The 22,654-nt window shown below is 39.6% G+C and overlaps 1 protein-coding gene and 1 pseudogene across 1 annotated transcript in view; one reads left to right on the forward strand and one right to left on the reverse strand.

Annotated features, from left to right (window-relative positions):
• SLC45A2 (solute carrier family 45 member 2) overlaps positions 1-22,654 on the forward strand; it is a 39,952-nt gene that overhangs the window by 11,298 nt on the left and 6,000 nt on the right. The window contains exons 3-5 of the mRNA XM_032279002.1: positions 10,276-10,601; positions 20,612-20,755; positions 21,616-21,739. Coding sequence (XP_032134893.1) covers positions 10,276-10,601; positions 20,612-20,755; positions 21,616-21,739 — 594 coding nt within the window. The remainder of the gene's footprint in view (positions 1-10,275; positions 10,602-20,611; positions 20,756-21,615; positions 21,740-22,654) is intronic.
• Positions 1,295-3,622, reverse strand: LOC116552295 (annotated as a pseudogene).

Raw genomic sequence — 22,654 nt, forward strand, 5'->3', positions numbered from 1 at the left:
CTTAGCAAGGGGTTTTCTTGCTTGGTGGGAGGCTGGGATTAGGCATGATAGGAAAGGCCAGCTCTGTTCAGCTCCTGGTTCCTCCTCTTCACTGCAGAGTAGCCTCAGCGTTTCTGAGCTTTCATTCCCTCACAGGCTTGCAAATCTCTACATCATGTCAGTTATTAACCACCTTGCAAGGGTCACAGGCACAGCACCAGGAACCATCTAAAGGGTTTAATCTAACCTAAAGAGATGAAACGCCAAATGTTTATATTTCTTGATTTCCTCTATCCCCACTATGCCTGCAAACGTTTTATTTGTAACGACTCAGTGAGGAACTTGCCCCTTTACATCTTTAGAAGAAGAATGGGCAACTTGTTAGGTACCAACTTCTTTTGTTTTATTCATACTTCAAAGTATGCACAAAAAACATGAACATGCAGCAGATGCCCTAAATAGAAAGTAATTAAGGGCTAAAAAGAGTCTTAAAAATAGAATTGAAACATAGAACCATTTGACTAAACCTTTTACATGGTGGAAAGGAGCCGTTTCATGTTTGAGGCTATTTTAACCTTTTCTCATTCACAAATCTTCTCTGGATGAGTGATTTTGTTTCATCAACTGAGTTCCCTTTGAAGTTTCCACCCATTATGGACTTTCACATCTCTTCATTCAGGCAGCCTGGAAAGGATGTGGCCAGGGCAGAAATCAAGGATACAGGGATTTCAGCTTGTGGATAATAAGGGTGATTTAGGAGATTTAGGCAATTTAGGGTGATTGAGTCTCCAAATTGCCATCTCTTTTCCATTCAAATATATTCAACACAACTCACAAAGACAGATTAGAGAAGGGGGAATCTAGAGGACTTTATCCTCCTCTTTCCGCTGCTTGAAGGTGCTTTCTCAGGTACAATCGGCAATTGGCTTGGTTCACTTCCTTGCTTTGTTACTCTGATCACAAACATACCCCTACCCAGCCCTGACTTCCGTCACAGTGGTATCCATCATGACCTGACGTTATGTTATTTTTTCATTTATTTATTTATTTTTGTAGATCTGAGTCAAACAGATTTTATTCAACTTTTTAGAATGAGGAAAACAAATGATATAAAATAAGTCATTAAAAAATGCTTTCTTATCTCACTACCTCAAACCATTTTCAATGATTTTCAAAATGCTCACATAGCAAATACAAAAAGCTTCAACACATTCTTCTTTCGTAATTTCTGCTTCAATAAATGCAATATTAGCAAACATATAAACTTGTATATCAATGCTAAAAGTTGAATTACTCAATTATTATATTTTTTATGATGTTACTCATACTTTTATTCATACACTTTTAATGAGGTCATTGCCAATACATATATTATTTTAACTTTATTTTTACATTAAGCCAGAGTCTGTGATACAGCCATCAAAAAGTAAATTACACAGGCTTATAGTTCAATTTAAGTTCCAGTTTCTTAGAATCAGCTACTTTCTAACCTTTCATGAAATCTTGTTTTGCAAAACCACGATCAGCACGACTTGCAAACATACCTGCTTCAGTACAAACATTTCTCAGGTCTCCTCCATTAAAGTCATCTGAAAACTTTACAATTGCTCCATAATCGATTTCACCATGCTTTGTAATGGGACCTGCATGGCTTTTCAATATGTCTAATCTTGCTTGTTCATTTGGCAAACCAATACATATTTTTTTCATTAAAAAATTTTTTTTATTATTATACTTTAAGTTCTGGGGTACATGTGCAGAACGGGCAGGCTTGTAACATAGGTATGCACATGCCATGGTGGTTTGCTGCATCCATTCCCCCATCATCTACATGAGGTATTTCTCCTAATGTTAGCCCTCCCCAACTCCCCACCCCCTGCTATTTTTTCCCAAACCCCCACCCTGCCACAGGCCCGGTGTGTGATGTTCCCCTCCCTGTGTCTATGTGTACTCATTGTTCAGCACCCACTTATGAGTCAGCACATGCGGTGTTTGTTCATCCATGTCCATGCCAAGGACACAAACTCATCCTTAATGCCCATCAAAGATAGACTGGATAAAGAAAATGTGGCACATATACACCATGGAATACTATGCAGCCATAAATATGTATTTTTTAATATCTAATCTTCCTGGATGCAGCAAAGCAAGACCCAGTGTATCTGGTCTGTTGGTAGCTATGATCATTTTAACTCTGTGCAGAGTATCAAACCCATCCATTTGATTCAGTAACTCCATTAAAGTTCTCTGAATCTCTCTGTTAGCTTAAATACCCTTGGAAAACTGTCACCCATCAATAGCATCTATTTCATCCATAAAAATGATGCATGGTGGATGGTCCCTGGCATAATTAAACATTTCCCTGATCAAATGAGCACTTTCACCAATGTGCTTGTCTACAGTAGAACTGGATACAACCTTTAAGAAATTGTAGTCCTGGCCAGGTGTAATCCCAACACTGTGGGAGGCCAAGGTGGGTGTACCTGGACACCATGGTGAAACCTCATCTCTACAAAAGATACAAAAATTAGCTGGGCAAACAGGCACAGTGGCTCACATCTGTAATCCCAGCACTTTAGGAGGCCAAGGTGGGTGGATCACCTGAGGTCAGGAGTTTGAGACCAGCCTGGCCAACATGGTAAAACCCTGTTTCTACTAAAAATACAAAAACCAGCTGGGTGTGGTTGTGCATGCCTGTAATCCCAGATAGTTAGGAGGCTAATGCAGGAGAATTGCTTGAACCCAGAAGGCGGAGGTTACAGTGAACCAAGTTCGTGCCACTGCACTCCACCCTGGGCAACAGATGAGACTGTCTCTAAATAAAAATAAATAAATAAATAAATAAATAAATTTAAATAAATAATTAATTAAAAATTAGCTGGGCGTGGAGGCTGAAGTGGGAGGATTGCTTGGGCCTGAGAGATGGAGGTTTCAGTGAGCCAAGATTGCATTACTGCACTCCAGAGACCCTGTTTCTTAAAAAAAGGAAAAAAATTACAGTCCAACTGGCTAACAACAGGTTGTGCCAAGAGTGTTTTTCCTGCTTCTGGTGGTCCGCATAACAAACAGCCTTTTGGTATTATATTCCTATATGCTGTAATAACTGGGTTTGTAAATGGTAACCCCTCAATTCTGGCATCTGTTCTGTTAGCCCTCTAATATCAGAATAAGAAACATCCCAGGGTCCTCATGAGACATGTCGTAAATCAATGGATTCACCTCTCATGGAATATATCTCGTGATAATTAGTGTAGTCTTATCCAAAGCAGTTTCTGTTCCTGGCTTCACTTCTTTTGTCAAGCTGTCGATGACAACTGCCAACATATCTTGGTGCATTTCTAGCTTTAACAACCAATTGTTCTTCAGTTAATTGTTTAAGCATGTTACTCACAATCTGCCCAACACTTTATAGAGCCTTCAGATCATTTCCAGACTTTTCATACGGCCTGATAAGTTCTTCGAATGGCTCCCTGAACTCCTTCAGATGGCCATCCGCCTCCTTGCGCTCCAGCAGCTTCTTGCAGTAGTCCTGAAACGCTTATCTCTAGGGTCTGCCATGATGAGAAGTTCCATTTGTTTATTGTTTATTGCCTGTCTCTCTAACCAACATACAAACTTCTCAAGAGTAAGAACATCATGTTTACTGTTCATTGACCACCACTTTAAATAGTGCTTGGAATATGGAAGGTGCTCCAAAAATATTGCTGGGATGGATATTCAATTTTAACATCCTCATTTTGTCAATGATTAAGCTGTGTGGTTGAACAGTAAAGTGGCTAACCCAAGGTCACACAGCTGGTTACTGGTAGACTAGGGGCAAAACCAACCAACCAACCAGCAAGCCAGCCAGCCAACCAGCTAACAAAAAATGTGATTCATGAGTTAGTTTGGATTCCTCTAAAAGGTGAACCCCAGAGGTTTGTACACATACAGTTTATTTGGGAAGGTATTCTAGAGAGCAAGAGTAAGGGAATGGTGGAGAGAAACAGGCCAAACAAAAAGCAAAATGGAGCTGTCTCTGAGGAGCCTTAGGAAGGGCATCAAAGAACTCTCCATGTAGGGGATGAATGAGGGAATATTATCCAGTCTGCACTGACTAAGGGTGGTACCATGGGTTTTGTAAGCACTGATTTTGTGTCTTCTCTCAGGTTAGGCACCATCCAGATGCACCTGCCCACTGCAAAGCTGGCCAGAGCTGGCTTAGAACTGGTCACTGCAGCAGCTGCTGGAGCAAGGGAGGTGGGTGGGGACTGAGAAGATTTGCAGTGGGTCACAGGGGCTGTCTGACTCAGTTGACCAAGTCTAGTCCTGAGCTTTTTCATTCTAGCATTTGTGCGCCATGCTCCCTGGTCACCACTAGGAGGAGTTAAAGCATTTTGCAAAATACTTTACAGTGTGCTGAGCCATTACAACTCAGAACCGAAAATATTAGTTCCATAGATTTTAAGAAAACTCAAGGCAGCCATAAATGGCTCCAGAATGAGGCCAATTAATGCCTGACCTCCTGCACAGCCTTTTATTCCTGGAGTTCTTATGCCGCCATGGTGTCTGACCAGGAAATGAGGCACTGGTCCTTTCTACTCTTGGATCCCCCAAGCCTTCCAGGGGAGACTCTGCTCCTTACCTCCCACCTTTCAACCCTAGCTAGGCCCATCAAGCAGGCAGCAGCACCATCACTGCCTAAGGGATTTACCAATATGTGTGCACCCAACATGAATGCTCTGCCTAGCCTGGGAAGCCTGGTTCTTAAAGCACATTTTTTACTGAATCTACTGTCTATGCCTTTGCAGCCTAAGGGCTTTTGGAACTCAGAAACAAGGAAAACTGTTATTTCTCTGTTCTCTACTGTTACATTCTGTTCTTAAAGCAATGAGGCATCCTGGCCCAGCTTAAATGTGAAGGAAGGGCCCAATGAGAGAAAGGGATGCCAGGGTTAGAGGTAGGTGGATGGAAACAGTGAGCAATATTTTAAACATATTATCTAAGCATCTTTGATGAGAAAAAAATTAGCAGTGAAAGTGTCAGATTAGGCACATGTAAACTTAAAGAAATATTAGATCAGCTTGTCTGGCCAAGCTCTTGACTAGAGCATATATATCATTTTTTAAAATTTAAATTTAAACTTTTTTTTTTAGTTTTAATTTTTTTTCTTTTCTTGGGGGGAACGCAACTCATGTATCATTTTGACTGCTTTTCTGTATTCAGCCTCCAAGCGAGCAGAGGTCTTGTCTGTCTTGCTCATTAATGTATCTCAAGTGTCTAGCACAGTTCCTGGTGAAGGTAGGTGCTCCCACAATTTCTGCTGATGACCACACACACACACACACACACACACACACATACACACACACAGACAGTAGCTGGTACTTATGTTAACTGTCCAGGGTTTAGTATGTACCTGGTGGGTATAGGTGGAAGCATGTACCTAATCTGACACTTTCACTGCTATTTTTTTTTCAACATGTAGAAAAGAATCAGATTGATTTTCTTATGAACCCCATGGGAAGATGGGAGGTCTTTAGTCTGTCCTCCTCTGGAGGTAAAGTAGCAAACAGCACACAGCTAGCTCTCATGAGCTGTGTCAGCCCTGGTGCTAAGCTTGCTAAGCCATATACCTGAGGCCTGCAGGCAATTACGGGCACATGGTAGGTGCAGAGTTCGATTTAGATGTACTCTCTTGAGTTTCCTTTCGTCCTTTAGATTCCTTAGTAGTGACATTTTTCCATTTTACCTATTATAGTTGTGGACTAAAGAAAATTTTTTTACATATTTCTATGTATTTGGACTTCTAGGATGAGCCATTGTTCAAGTTGCATCATTAGTTATGAAATATGACATTTGTCTTCTAAAGCCATTTATTCTCCTGAGTTTGACAACACAGCCTGGCTCGGTGAGGAAGGAGCCAGCTGGACCACTTCTGGGCCCTTTGTAAAATTTGTTATCTAATGTGGTAGCAGGTGTCTTCCGAATGGCTCTAGCTTATGCTTGCCCAATGGCCTGGTGATTGATTCTAGGGGCCCCAAAGAGGCTGATTTTAGCAGCAGAGGTAAATATAGTTTGGATGTAGATGTGGGAGGTGGCAAAATGGTAAAACCATCCACCTTTATCACTGCTCAGACTGTCTTTGAAGATAAAACTCTTGGCTTAAGCGGAAGAAGTAAAAGAAAGACCTTTAATGATTTCCTACAGCCCTCTACTGGCCCTCATCCTATCTGAGGCTGCAAATAGACAAAGTTTAAATATTTCCTTCCAGTATTTTAATACTCTGTTAGGATAATTCCCCCAGTGGCCCACTTTGCTTTCCTGGTATGTCCTGTTGCACTATTGTAATTTGCAGCTACTCGTACTTCAAAACAGTAGCTTTGGGACAAATTGCAGGGGGTGGGAGGTTGCGGAGGGATAACATGAGGAGAATTGCCATATATAGGTGGCGGGGGATGGAGGCAGCAAACCACATTGCCATGTATGAACCTATGCAACAATGCATGATCTGCACATGTACCCCCGAACCTAAAGTACAAAAAAAAGACAGTTTTTCCTGTTTTTTTCTTCCCCTCTTCCCTAAGATAAGAGAGTGCTAATAATTCTCTAAGTTATAGCATATGTCAAGATTTTAAATTAACACATTAATAAAGGAACCAATGGGGAAGACATAAGAAGAGTTTTCCCCAAGTTCTTGCAGGAAATGTGTATGTGTGTTTGTGTGTGTGCATGGCTAGAAAAATAAAAAATGCTAGACTAAATATAAACCTGGTTAACCTTCTGCAAGGCAATCAAAGTATAACTCCTTTGTTATACTTGTGGAGTATCTCTCTACCAGGCTACAAAAACCCTATTCGTATCTGCAAACTACCTTAATTTTACAGGACTGCAAATCATTGCGCTTTATCAGTTATGGATTGCGGGTCAAATATCCTGTGACAACAAAATAACATTTCTCAAGAATAGAAATTAGTTGGAAATTGCTGTCACCTGGCCATTCAAAGAGTGATGCTTGACCCAGCAGCATTGGTGGCACTGGAGGGCTTGAAAGAAACGCAGAATTTCAGGCTTAGGCTCCACCTTAGACCCTCACAATCAGAACTTGCATTTAATAAGATGCCGACATGAATTGTGTGCACATTAAAGTTTAAGAAGGTTGCTCTAGAGGGAATTTTAAAAATCAAGCAGTTGCTATTTTTACACTTTTCAAGTTTCAGATATATTTTACTTTCATGATACTTGCCACATGCCAGAGTAGGATCGGGGTAAGCCCAGGTCTCAGCCCTTGGAATGATTCACCAGTTCTAATCACTGGGCCTAAAATGACTAAATCCTTTCAGCAAGTTCCAGGCAGGCTGCGTTCAGCCAGTTTAGTGCAGTAGATCTCTTCTCCTGCTTCTAGAGGAGGCCTTGGAATTAGGGTTACTGTAGGAAGTCATCAGGGAGCTCGGTTTTGGGCCTGGTTCTGCTATGGTATGTGCTGGGGCTTGACATGAATTATTTGCATTAATCCTCACTAAATTCAGATGAGGAGGCAGCACCACCCTCATTTCTCAGAGAAGTACCCAAGAGCACGTGACTAGGAAGCACAAAGGTGGGAATAGAAATCTGGCACGATTCCAAATCTTGTGATTCCTTCCATCACAGAGCCAATAAAGTTCATAGTTTTCTGAACTTAGTTCTTCAAATCTCCTTTTACCTCTACATTTTTGAATTCATTGATATATTGAACTCTTCTAACCCTCATTGATAATGAAGAGAAATCCTGTCAGATTTACTAATAATCGACATCAACTTCATACCATTGCTAGCACCAATAATTGACTTCAAAACTCTGTACTTTGAGTATCCAGCTCACAGTTCTAGCTTATCATTTATTACCGTTTTGAAAGTAGCTTCTCCCATTATCTGCTTCTCCCACTTGAGAACACTTTCTGGGGAAAAGAATGGGAAACTGTGTCTTATTTCTGTTTATATCCCCAGAAGCTAGTAGAGTCTTTTACATATGTTTAGTGCTTGATATATGTTTATTGAACTAAATTAAACCAGTAGACATGGCAACTGCATCAGGAAACTCCCCAACTGTAGGACTCAGTTGTCCAAATTTATCTCTAATATAAATCCATCATTCTGTGTATATCCTTACATTTTTTCCATAAAATAAAACTACCATTCCATTGCACACTGGAGGATTTGTTTCACATATCAATTTTTTCAAATAGGCACGGGTCTTCTGCTCTACATTCTTCCGACTGAGGCAATCAATAATGCTCAGCTGAACAAAAATTTGAAAGAGGTATAAGTGATAAGGGAATTAAATGGCAATATGAAAACCATCGATCTGTTTAGAAATGATTGTTTCAAAAAAGGAATGTGTCTGTATAGGGTTGACTTAAGTCAGGGGTTCTAAACTAGGAGCCACTTTTCAACCTCCTCAGAGATATTTGGCCATATCTAGAGACATTTTTGGTTGTCATAACGGGTTGGGGAGAAGACTTAATACATTCTTATTGGTTGATTGCTTGGCTGGGTACATGGCTTCTGATACCTTCTGCATGTCCACAACTGAATAGTCATTGTCTAATAATAACCAGAGGCACCACAAATCCCTGAACAGAGTGCGGCTTTTTCAGGACCTTCTCTTTCCCTCAAATCCTGGGCTCTTCACCATCATGTTATTGATCTGTTTATGTTTATGCTCATCACACATAACTAGACCATAAATTTCTTGCTTCCAGAGACTATATATCTTATTTCACCATACCCCCATTGGCCAAATTTCTTATAATTCTGCCTTAAAACACTTCAGCATTCAGGACATGCTAATGATGCTTTATTTTTGGAATCCAATGATTAGATTGTTGGTCCTCCTTAAATAGTCTCTGTGTTAAATTGCAACTAACCAGAATATGAAGTGACCCAAATTGTCTACTCTCTCTCGAATTTGAATAAATTAGGATTCATGGTACTTTGTATTCAGGTTTGTGTTCTTGAGGTCAGGTTCTTGATGTAACTTAAGCTGTTTAGGGTTAGAGAAGAACTCCTTAAGTTCTATTTTCTTCCTTGATTTCCTAGCTTGTGAAGATATTGCTCTTATCTGAGAAATAAAATAGAGACTTCACTCATACACACAAAAATAATCAAAAACAAAAAATGAAAGCTGATCTGTTCAGGTAGATAAATTGTGATTGGTATGCATGATTGGAATTTGACCTTTAAAGAATTTTGACAGTAGGATCAGCCCTCCATAAGTTTGTGACATATGTAGAGGGTGTGTCTGGCACTCAACTCCTTAATTCCCTAGACATCCTATCATATGTCCACTGGCCCCTCCCAACCGTGATCTCTCCCCACCTTTATCAGAAGTCACTGATGTCTGCACCAGAAGGAACATCTAAGGAGCAGTTACTATTTTGGTGCTGAGCAATTGCCTGCCCATGCCAGAAACACTTGCATTTTAAAACAGAAGCTCAAAAAAGGAATAACTAACATGGGATTTTAAACATCAGATGATTAGGGTTGAATAGATTTTTGAGGACTCTTTTCTCAGTGTCCCTCAAGTGACACTATGTTTAAGCCTGAGGAGATAAAAACAAGCACCAAAAAGACCTCAGGTTGGAGTCCTGTGAAATGAGAATAGGATTTTCAAAAATTCATGTTTAAACTTTTGTTCTCATTATTTCCTGTTCCCAGCTATCAACTGGGAACAAGTACCTTGAGCTTCTGATAGAGGAAGAAAGACAGCTTTTAAGGCTGTTTGATCTTTGCAAGCTTACATCATCCCAGGAAGCTTAATAATAGAGAAACTACAAATAATTTAATTTTATTGGTGCCAGGAATTGGTTTTCTTTGAGGATTTTTCTGGTCAGAAATTTAAGTTCAAAAGCAGTCTAGAGAATGCACTTTGGAAAGGTCGTAGTATCTCTGATGGTAGCAATACTTAAGTAAGCCCTTGCTATGTGTCTGGCCCCAGCCTGAACACTTACTCTTTTCAAAAATCCCCGTCTGGATTACATGACTTTGGGCATTTACATTTCTGTTAAATGACCTTACCAGTGGGTTACTCTTTTACTATTACCTCCATGTTCTGGATTAGGAAGCCGAAAGTCAAAGCAAGTGAATTCTAGAACCAAAGGTTGAACCCACATTGCCTGACTGCATGTTTCTCAGCCTCTTGCTGTATTGCTTTTCCAGTCATATCCAGGCTGCCTCTGCTGTCTTCAGGGAGTTTTCTCACTGAAGGGAGTGTCTACGCATGAGGTAAATGAAAGATGATTTGCTAAATATGCTAATGCAGCTTTTCTTGCTTTCCAGGTTTTGGAGGTGCCATGGGTTACCTTTTGGGTGCTATAGACTGGGCCCATCTGGAACTGGGAAGACTGCTGGGTACAGAATTCCAGGTCATGTTCTTCTTCTCTGCGTTGATGCTCACTTTGTGTTTTATTGTTCATCTGTGCAGTATCTCTGAAGTCCCACTTACAGATGTTGCAAAGGGCATTCCCCCACAGCCAACCCCCCAGGACCCTCCATTGTCATCAGATGGAATGTACGAATATGGTTCTATCGAGAAAGTTAAAAATGGTTATGTAAATCCAGAGCTGGCAATGCAGGGAGCAAAAAACAAAAATCACGCTGAACAGGTAAAGATGAAAAATTTTTTTCTTTACATGGGAAAAATATTCTTGCTCTTTCTTCTTCTTTTTCAAAAAAAAAATTCTTTGTTTTGTTTGTGTGTTTGATGTGAAGAGTTTCGTGGAGTCTAATGGAATTCCCAAATCCCCAGTAGCTATCATCCCTTGGAATTAAAATTTTGTTTCTCAAAGAAAAATGTCTGCATTTTCCTCTGGTCCTCCTGTCTCCTACTTCTTTCAGAGTGTCCAGCCATGGAAGATGAAGCCGGTTGAGAAAGGTTAGCCCACAAGAGAAGCCTAAAGTCATCCTTACGCCAGTGTAGGGAACCAGCCCTACATTACCTGTGGGTACCCTGAGTTTGGTGGTGACAAAGGAATGAGAAAAAGACAGAGTAAGAGAGAAAGTGGGACCAGGGGGCCATCACTCAATACTGGAGGAGACAGTGAAGGCCCAGAGCTCTGATCATTCACACGTTTATTGACTGCAATCACTTTGATCTATAGGGTAGGGGTGGAGTGATGGTGGAGTGAATCAGTGAGTCGTAAGTGAATCGTGAGCCGGAACTGGTGTGTCATCCTAAGGATTGATAATAGTGGAGGTTTGGAAGTTTTGCAAAACAAGAACATGGGGTTATCTTTAGCTTGTTTTCTATGTACAGCTGGTGGAACGCAGACCTTCCAAGGAGCCTAGAAATCTGGCTACGTCATAGTGCTACGAAGGGGTTTTATGTCCTTGAGCACAGTGTTTATGGTAACAGAACCTAGGTCACCCTGAACCAGAACATGAGGCATGGAGAGGCCTTCCTCCTCAGAGGCCTCCTGCGGCCTTCTGCAGTTTGTTGTTCCTTGTTTATGTGTTATTCATAACCAATTTATGTAGGCACTCTGTAAGTCCTTTCTCCTTTGCTGCTTTTCCCAGCAGGCCAGAAGAAATACCTCTTAGATTAGGATCATAGATTAGAAATTTTTTCCTCCAAATGGTAGCATCCTTGGGTTGGTGACTGAGTTGGGCATACTGAATTTGCATGTCATGAGTTGAAAGGATACTTTAGCTCATTTTCAGTGAACTGCACAGTAAATTCATCAGCTTAAAATTTGAAATAATACTCAACTAACTGCCAGAGAAATGAGACCACATTTAGATGAAATGATCAGAGAAGAGACTAGAATTAAGCTGAGCAATATGGTAGCTAATAAACCCATGGGACTATTTAAATAAAAATAAAAATAGAACTTCATTTCTTTAGTTGCATTAGCTCAATGTCATTAAATGCTTAATGTCCCCATAGGACTTGTAGCTAAAATATAGGAGAGTGCAGATGTAAGGCATTCTCATCATTGTAGAAAGTTCTTTTGGGCAAAGCTGACGAAATAATTGCATTTTCCTTCAAGCTAGGATTGAATGCCAACACCTCAGGGATACAGAACAAAGGATTCCCTGATTGACAAAGAGGTTGTAGAAGACTTGGGTGCAAATCTTGCTTCCTCTAGCTGCTGACCTGTGTTATTCATTCCACAAATCACAAATAGCTACTTGCTCTAAGGTAGCCTAAAGATCAAAAGCATGGTTGCTTAAATCCTGGCTATACCATCTTTGGATTACGTGACTTTGGACATTTGCATTTTTGTTAAATGAGAAAATAATTCCATCTATTTACAAGGATTTTGTGCAGGTTACAGGGCTAATCCATGTAAAGTTAGAGTGTTTGCCACCACACAGTAAGGTGTTGGGTTTAGGTCTTATTATTATGACCCTGGGAGAATGCTGAATGCTTTAAGCAGAAACGGAATACAAATCTGGACTCCAGCAACTTTCAGATAAGCTCAGTGAATCTCACCTTCCTATAAAGTCAACTTCTCTTGTTGGCTTGGCCAGTCTATTTTCCAGGATTATTAGGATGTTCAACTAAGATAAAGCATGTAAAGACACTTTTTCAAACTTTACATAAGTATATCAATACATTATAAACATTATTCATTTAACAAACAGCTTTGGATACTGAGTATGTGCAAAACACTGTACTAGATATTTAACTGACAAGTGTCCAGTCTTTATGCCCAGGAATTTACAGCCTAACAGGTGGCAAAAGCCATTTGTACCATGATTTATAATCCATGATAGAACATGGTAAATGCTACAGAAACAATGTATCAGTTCAGATTTTCAAAAACAGCACCAAGATAGGATTTGACATGTAAGAGATTCATTGGAGAAAACAGCATGAAAGATAAAGTGGGGAGAAGCAGAAATGGGAAGGGAAAGTCTTCTTAACTTGATGCAACTCAAACACCTGTGAAAGGAGAAAGGAAAGGAAAGAGGATGGGGTAGGAAACCTTTCAGATGCAGTGAAGTTCCAAGAAAGTTTCAACCAGGCCAAACGGGAGTCCTCCAGCCAAAGTTGCTCCTTAGAGGAGTCCCAGCTGTTGTAGAAACAGGCCAGCACTAATACCCCCAGCTTGCTTAGTCACTATCTGGGAATAGCCATGGAAAGGGTAACCTTGGCAGGAACAGGTAGTGGATCCAGAGAAGGAGCATTCAAGGCTGTCAATCAACTGTGTTTTCTCCAGTAGGAGACCCAAATGGCACATTTCCAGGTGGCCACAAATGGCAGAATAACAATTGCTGTTAGTTTTAAAGAGAGAAAGATTGTGCCTAAGCAAACAGAGAAAGGCTTCATGGAGGAGGTCACCCTTGAGTTGTGCCTTGAATGATAGGATTTGAATAGGTAGAGTCTTTGGGGGAAAAATACTTCTGACAGAAGGACATCAGCAAAGCCACAGATATAAAACAAATATTTTAAAAACATGAAGCATGTTTGGAGAAAGTATAAGTGGTACAGTAGATCACAGAGTTTGTAACATTAGAAATAAAGTTAGGAAAGCAAATTGGAGCCAGATTTTGGATGCTTCTGAATGTCAGCATAGGACTAAAATTTTATTAGGTAGATGATAGGGGTCCATCAAAACTAGTGGGGTGGAGGACTCCTTGATGTTAGCTTTTTTTTTGTTTTTGTTTTGTTTTGTTTTGTTTTTGACATTAATCTGGCTACTGACTGCAGGGAATAAAGAGGAACCCAGGAGGGTTTATTTGGGTGAGTAATAAGAATTCTTAGAATGAGTTGCAATGTGTACATGGTTCATTCACTTATGCATTCTTTTATTCATTCAATAACTATTAACTACCCCTGCCAGACCCAGTGCTGAGCATCAGGAGACTGTAGTAAATTCCACAGTCCTTGTTCAACCTCATGGAGTTGTCACCTAGCAAAGCGTGCCCATGTGTTATTTTGCTTTCTTTATCGAAGTTTAATTTTTGAATAATTTTAGATTTACAAAAAAGCTGCAGATAGTAGAGAGAGTTCCTATGTTTTACCAGCTTCTCCCTTATGTTAACATCTTAGAGAACCATGCGCATTTGTCAAAACTAAGAAATTAACATTGCTACAATGCTGTTAAGTAAACAGCAGATTTATTTGTATTTCACCAGTTTTTCTACTAATGTCCTTTTTTCCCCTTTTTTTTAAAAAAAAAAACATTTAAAAAATTTCATAAGTAATTGGGGAACAGGTGGTGTTTGGTCACATGAGTAAGTTCTTTAGTGGTGACTTATGAGATTTTGATACACTCATCACCTAAGCAGTACACACTGCACCCAATATGTAGTCTTTTATCCCTCACCTCCTTTCCACCCTTTCCCCCTGCGTCCCCAACATCCATTGTGTCATTCTTATGCTTTTGCATCCTCATAGCTTAGCTCCCACTTATGAGCGAGAACATAAAATGTTTGATTTTCCATTCCTGAGTTACTTCACTTAGAATGATTAGTCTTCAATGTCACCCAAGTCAATGTGAATGCCATTAATTCATTCCTTTTATGGCTGAGTAGTATTCATAATGTATAGATGTATAGATGTATAGATTGTGAAGATTTTCTCCCACTCTGTGGGTTGTCTATTTACTCTGCTGACTGTTCCTTTTGCCATGCAGAAGCTCACTACTGGGTATCTACCCAGAGGAAAAGGAAGTCATTATATGAAAAGGATACTTGCATACACATGTTTATAGCAGCATAATTTGCAATTGCAAAAACATGGAACAAACCTAAATGCCCATCAATCAACGAGTGGATAAAGAAACTGTGATATATATATGGACCTCCATAATCTACCTAATATATATCTATATATACATATATATACTACTCAGCATAAATGAAAAAATGCTCAGCATCACTAATGATCAGGGAAATGCAAATCAAAACCACAATGCGATACCACCTTACTACTCCAAGAATTGCCACAACCAAAAAAATAATAGATGTCGACATGGATGTGGTGAACAGGGAACACTTCTACACTGCTGGTGGGAATGTAAATTAGTACAACAACTATGGAAAACAGTCTGGAGATTCCTTAAAGAACTGAAAATAGAACTACCGTTTGATCCAGCAATCCCACTCGTAGGTAATATCCTTTTTCTGACCCAATCTAGGATAGCACATTACATTTAGCTAAATGGTTTACAAAATTTAAAAACTGTACTTTACTTTAATGGTATTTTAAGGAATTTTTTTGCTACGTATAGTCAGTAGAAAACCTCATATTTTGTATTCAGTTATGTGTATGAATAAAAGCAATACATCTTAGCCACTAAGTTACAAAAGTCTGTAAGTAGTTTTTTTCTTGAGGTCAAGTGCTTTCTCACGTATTGTTTACTCTGTTTATTTGCTTAGCATTTTTTCAAAATAAATGCAAAAGTAAATTTTGACATGGATTATGTTTAAATTGGCAAAATGGTTGAGTACGATCTGCTGAGAGGAGGCCTGATTCTATCTACATGACTACCTTGGAGTTGAGTTGCCACAGCGAATCAACTTGCCTCTCCCCATGCCACTTGATAGGAGAATGCAGTCGAAGAGAGTAATATTCTATTCATCTGATTCCAACAGTAGCTCCTATTTTAGAATGAATGCAGTGTTTTTCATAACTGTAGGAGTGCAAGGAAGAGCTGGGAGGTCACTGGGATAAAGTCTTCATTTTATCTCGATTACACAAGTAGAGAAAATATGAGAATTTAGGTCTCCTAAAGCTTGGACTCAACCTCGTTTCCCTACACCAGGCTGCATGGGAGAGAATACCTGCATTCCCTGCCCCTCCTTCAGCAACAAACCAGAACTCTAAGATTACTAGTTGGACTGGAGCCCTTTGTGCAATTATGCATTACAGCCCAAGAATCATGGTATATCTATATGATAAAATTCATGCAGTCATTAAAAATACATGTTTTTGAAGATTTACTAAAAACATATCAAGTAAAATGTACAATACATACAGAAAACAATCTTTGCTTTTTGGGAAAAGCTGCATACACAGAGGAAAAAAATGGAAAGGAAATATACCAAAAATTAAAAGTTTGGATGATAGGCTAACAGGAAGCTTTAATTTTCCATTTTTAAATCCTGCAATACATCCAAAATTTATATAATATATAAAAATAAGGAAAAAAGTAATCATATAATGAGAATAAAAAAAAATAATGTGGTGGTTTAGGGACCAAAGCAAGGTGGGATTTTACTAAAGATAAGCATATAAGTGATAATAGATAACACCCTGATAGATTATCTGCCTCTTTGATGTCCCTTTTAGTAAACTGGGACTCCCCCTTCAAGAGTCACACAACACAGAGGTTGTCTCAGTCACTCAGGCTGCTGTTGAGAGTCAAATGAAATCAAGTGAGTAGAAGCCATTTGAAAGGCATGGAACTCCCACATGAGTAAGAAAACAAATACAAGATACAGCTAACTTTCTACTAGGGGCCACACACAAAATTCTGTAGGCTATGAATGATTTTGTTATTTGGTTTAAAAAACAAAATTGAGCCCAGTGCAGTGGCTCATTCCCATAGTCCCAGCAACTCAGGAGGCCGAGATGGGAGGATCCATTGAGCACAGGAGTTTGATGCTACAGTGAGCTGTGATCATGCCGCTGTACGCTAGTTGGGGCAACAGAGTGAGACCCCATCTCTAAAAATATAAATAAATAAGCAAATAAAATAGACAAAAGGATGAAGTAAGAATAAAGCATGGAGTAATACGTCTTACTCTCAAAGCCATGCATTTGCTCTTCTCTTACAAATGTGTACCTTGGAAGGTCTCCAGTTAGACAAAAGAAGCCTATACTTCTCCAGGGCTAGGACCATGGGTGTGGGGCTGTCATTGTTTGCCAAAGGCATTGCTTTCCAAAATAAAGGTGGTTGTGTACGTTAAGAACAGAGCTTTCTTTTTAATGGCAAGAGGGCTGAATTGTTTCAGGAGTTTAAGCCAGATCTCATAAAATCTATCTCCAATGCCTCCATGCCCTCGGTTGCTCCCTTTAACATTTATAGTCTCCTTTTGAGGGTACATTTGTGAAGTTTCATCTCTCTCTGATGACTCTGTACCTTTTTCTCTTGTAAATTCATCCCACCCAATCTCCAGCTGACAGTGGTGCAAAATAAATGCAATAAAACAATTCCCAGGGGTTCAGAACCATTGAAAGGGTTTCACCAAGGAAATTGATTAGTCAGGAATAATATGCCAGCTGAATTTTTATTCTGAGTTAAAGTATACAAAGAGGCTTTGAATATTTACACTCCCAGCTTTTACAGAAATCCTAGGCACATTTCAAAAGCTCATATTTATTTTTAGAACAAAGGAGAAATTCATCTAACAATGAAACCAGGCTGAAAATTATGTGTAAGTCAGAAGCATATATTAATATTTAGAATGAGGCTGAATACTTGTTGACCAGATTCACTTTCTCAATTTGCATTTTTGGAAAAAGAGGAAGGAAAGTGAAGATAAATCACTTAGTTGGAGGCATGGAAACCAGGCTGTTGTTTCTTTGGCTATATTGTTAGCTGCTTCTTTCTGTAGTTGAGGAAAAAGTAGTAATTCTGCACTTCATTTCTGTTATAATCATTTATTTTTATAGGTACCATATTCTACTTGCAGAAAAACAGTTATTTTTCTTCAGTCCAGGGGAATGTCTACAGTGTTTAACACTGATTATCAGAAAATGAGTACAGTTTATGGACAGTGGGCTAGATACTACAAAATGGATGAATTTTTAAAAAATCAACTTACACAACAAAACTAAAATGAGTGAATATAATTTTCCACAACAAAAAAGTAAAAAGCATGATTATGTAAGGTTACAAAGTATAAAATAGAAGGTTACAGTTAAAATAGAAAATCTCAGTTGACTGTCTTATAAACTAGTACTCAATGTCATAATTCAGAATAAATAAAAATATATGACAAGAAAGACTCATTAGCACATCATGGCTGATGTTTATGGTCTCAGCGTCTTCCGGGCAGCTGACTGCTTAGTATTCCCAAGATTTCTTTCTTCTCTTATATGACAAGATGCTAAAGGTTATTATTCTTTGTATTTCAAAACAGTTGCATCAATAGTTTAAAGTTTCTCATTCTCTCAGTGTTTCTGAAACAAACAAAAAAACCTGTAGCCTCTAGTTTTAACCAAATTTAAATCTAAAAGAATAAGGGACCTATATATTCATTTTTTACATATATGTGTGTGGGATGGGCCTTCCTAAAGTTAATGGAAAAATAGAATGAAAAGATAAAAATTAAAAAGAAGAAACTTTGTTTCTTAACACAAGCTCCACTGAGTTCAAGACACTTTAGTAAGCAATAATACCAGCCATTTATCGCATCCTAAAGAACTGAGGGTCCTGGAGATTTAGCCATGTCAATGCAGTCTTTTTTACATTATTAACTGAAAAACTATGGGAGGCCTTCATAGATTTTTTTTTAAGATTAGGAAACAGAAATCAGAAGGAGGCAAATCAGGACTCTAGTGTCTAAAGACATTCCATCAAAACTCTCACAACATTGCCTTTGTTTGAAGAGAGGAAGGAGAAGGAGCATTGTTATGGTGGACAAAGACTTTCTGGTGAAGCTTTTGTGGGTGTTTTTCTGCTAAAGTTTTGGCTAACTTTATCAAAACATTCTTATAGTAAGTAGATATTATTGATCTTTGGCCTTCCAGAAAGTCAACAAGCAAAATGCCTGAGCATCCCCCAAAAACTGTTGTCATGGCCTTTTCCCTTGCCCTGGCTGCTTTTGCTCTGACTGGAACGTTTCTCTCGGTAGCCATTGCTTTGATTGTGTTTTGTTTTCAGGATTGTACTGATAAAGCCTTGTTTCATCTCAAGTTACAATTTTTTTGAAGAAATCCTTCAGGATCTTGATCCTACATGTTTAAAATTTTCATTGAAAGCTCTGTGCTTGTCTGCAGTTGACCTGGTCATAATACTTTTGGTACCCAGTAAGTGGGAAGTTTGCTAAACCTTAACTCTTCAGTCAGAATTGTGTAATCTGAAACAACTGTGATGTCTATGGTGTTGGCTATTGTTTTTGCCATTAATTGTCAGTCCTATTCAATTAGTGCATAAACAAGACTAACTTTTTTCTTTGCAAATTGATGTGGATGGTCTGCTCTGAAGGCTTCATCTTTAACACCATCTGGTTCCTTCCTAAAATGAGTTATCCATTTGTAAACTGCTGATTTCTTTGGGACATTGTCTTCATAAACTTCAAAAAAAATCAGTGATGTCACCATTCTTCCACCAAAGCTTCACCATAAATTTGATATTTAGTCTAGCTTCAATTTTAGTAGAATTCATGCTGCTCTGTTAGGGGCTCTTTTCAAACCGATGTCTTATTCTTCTTAGTGCCTCAAACTAAATCCTCTTCAGACATGCTATAACAAGTTAGTATGAGTTTATTTTGATTCAAAAAATTTTTGAAATACATGTATAATTTTTTCATAATATGCATTTTCCATTAACATATTGAAGTCTCCTCATGTGTGTGTGTGTGTGTGTGTGTGTGTGTGTAAATATATGTATTTGAGTTCTACATTGTTCTCACTTCTAACTCAATGTAGGGCTCATTTACATGTGTCTGCTATCATTAGAATCCAGAGAAATAACCTGGGAGGAGACAGCTGGCTAAGAGCAGGGAACTGACTGGCTCTCTGTATTAATGTTCTAATAAATAAAAAATGTTCACAAACTTAGCAGCTTAAAACAACATCAGTTTATTATCTCACAGTTCTGTAGATCAGAAGCGGGTCAGTTGCACTAAGTTTCAGCACAGGGTCTTACAAGGTTGACATCAAAGTGCTGGCAGAGCTGTATTCTCATCAGGAAGCTCAGTGTGAAGAGTCTGCCTCTGAGCTCATTCAGGATGTTGGCAGAATCCAGTTCCTCTGGTTGTAGGACTGAGGTCCCTGCTTTCTGTGGACTGTTGGCCTGGAGTTGCTCTCAGCCCCTAAATGTCACCCTCAGATCCTTTTCATGTAGCTTCCTCCACCTTCAAAGCTGTCATTTCTTGTGCTTTGAGTTGCTCTGACTTTCCCTTCTACTACCAGTTGGAGAAAATTCTGTACTTTTCAAGTGCTCATGGGATTTGGTTAGGATCACCCAGGTAATCTCCTTTTCAATTAACTCAAAGTCAGCTGATCATTAACCTTAATTATTAATATAGCTGCAAAGTCCCTTTGTCATGTCACAGAACAGGATAACATCAGGGGACCAAGATCATGACAGCCATCTTGGATTTGCCTACTATGCTCTCACAGTTAAGAGGCCCAAGAATTCTAACTAAGAGCTGGCTTATATCTGTGAGTTTTGTCCTTGTGCAACAGTTCTGTCATTCAGAGATAGAATGTTCAATGTCTCCTACATCTTGGCCTGAAGGTAGCACCATTCTCATTCCCTTTCCCCTTGGCTCTAAAGCCTCATTCTGGGCCTGAAACTTCTAAGCAGCCACTCATGCTTAACAGAATATCTCCTGTGAGTCTACTCCATGGAAACATAGTTCCGTGCCCAGGAAAAGTGACACTGTGTGATGGCTGACTGACAAATACGTAACATGGCCATGTGCTCTGGTTCCCTTAGCTGGCTGAGTTTCTGCATTGAAGGTCACACCTGTGTTTCATGTTTTATTTCAGACTCGCAGGCCAATGACATTAAAGTCACTGCTGAGAGCACTGATGAGCATGCCTCCCCACTACCGCTACCTTTCCATCAGCCACCTCATTGGATGGACTGCCTTCCTGTCCAACATGCTCTTCTTCACAGATTTCATGGGACAGGTAATGAATGTATCTGTGCACACACTCACTTTTACACATCATTTCCTCCATTAACACCTGTTGAAGTTCTTCTGGGCTATCCTCTAAGATTGGCACAGTCAGAATGTAGGAAAGAGTACCATCAAGAAGCACACTACTATATCCTGGACAACCAGAGGACACGGTGGAGCCTGCCAGTACTTAATCAAGTATAGCAAGCAGGGCAAATTGATGTCAGCTGTAGCAATCATGGCAGGCTTCAAAAACGAGGTACAGGGTTCAGGCTGGGCATAGTAGACCATGGCAGATCATCTCAGTGCTCTGGGAGGCCAAGGTGGAAGAATCATTTGAGGCCAGGAGTTCAAGGATGCAGTGAGCTATGATTGTGTCACTGTACTCCATCCTGAGTGACAGAGCAAGACCCTGTCTCTTAAAAAATAAAATACAATAAAGTGATTATAGTATGGTCTGTACCCTGAAGGGTGAATAGGAGTTAGGGGAATATTAGAGAGGGTGGAAACATTCCAAGCAGGAACAGGAATGGCACATGTGGAGATGAGTCAGAAGCTGATTGGTGTACCAGAAGATGAGTGGTGGGATTGCCTGAGTCAGGGGGGGCCAGCTGTGAGCTGGAAAAAGGGATGTTAAGGACCTGGGAGAGTGATGTTTAGACTTGATGCAGCAGGCATTCGATTTCCGGCAGGTCCTTGAATGGAGATGTGGTAGGATTAAAGGGGCAACTTGGTCATGACAGCATAAGCTCTGTACTCTAAAAAGGGTCCCTCAGGCAGGGACATTTGCTCCCCAGGTGTAGAGAAGCAGAGTGCATGAGAAGGGGTCATTGTATTTGTACCTGAACAGCCTTCCAACCTCTCTTTCAGATTGTGTACCATGGGGATCCCTATAGCGCACACAACTCCACGGAGTTTCTTATCTACCAAAGAGGAGTCGAGGTTGGATGTTGGGGACTGTGCATCAACTCTATGTTTTCCTCACTTTATTCTTGTAAGTCTCTCTCTTTCCTAAGGATGTCTTCTAAAGGGCTCTGGTCCAGCACAACTTGGATTTGATATTTCTATGTTTATTTCCTACTATTTAAAATATCAGATTCTTAATAAATCTATGGATATCAGGAAAAACTATTACTTTAGAAAGGACCATATGAAACATCCTTTTCTCATCATGAATTCTAGGTGTCATTTTCCTCACCAATTACTTTGTATTTGGGATCAGTGAGTTCCTGATCAAGTTTCTCTGGAAGATAAAACGGAATCTTTACAAAATGAAGTGTTGGATGGACAAGTCCGAGCAGGTTTATGTTCTACTGAAGCAAGGTCGTTGGTGGCGTTTCATAGACAGACTTATCAGATTTGTAGACAATGCAGAAGAGAAGGGATATTAACATTACAGGTGACAAAATCAGCATGTAAAGTGACCTTAGCTCAGATGTGCAGCATGGTAGGTTATAGGAGCACCATGCCAGGATTGGGGACAGTTGGCCTTTCTTCCCAGGTGTCAGCTTTTTTGAGCCTCTTAACCTCTACTTAACTAGGTTGCAGCTGTGAAGGCACTGAAAAAGGAATTTCCGCTGTTGTCTTTAAGTAAGTCCAAGCAGCTGTGCTGCAAGTGCAGGGCATCGCACAGGCTGCATTGTACTTGCTCCTGTGTGTGGATATCTCCAAGCTCTGTATACATTGAATTAAGTGAAAAGTCTGGCCTGAAAAATGTATGCAGTTCTCCTAATTATAAAGAGCTCTTCTGCAAGATTGTAAGAATAACTGACTTAGGGCTCTGGGCTTTGGACAGGTCTAAGGGACAGCATGGGTATGGCCTGGGTGAAGGAAGTGGAAAGAGTTGGGGAGAATACCTGTTACCATTCTCAGATGAATTCACTCTGTCACTGTCAGCCTGCTTCTTGTG

This window comes from Sapajus apella, unplaced genomic scaffold, assembly GCF_009761245.1.
Source record: "Sapajus apella isolate SASKATOON/1434 unplaced genomic scaffold, GSC_monkey_1.0 scaffold11, whole genome shotgun sequence".
NCBI classification, from domain to species: Eukaryota; Metazoa; Chordata; class Mammalia; order Primates; family Cebidae; genus Sapajus; species Sapajus apella.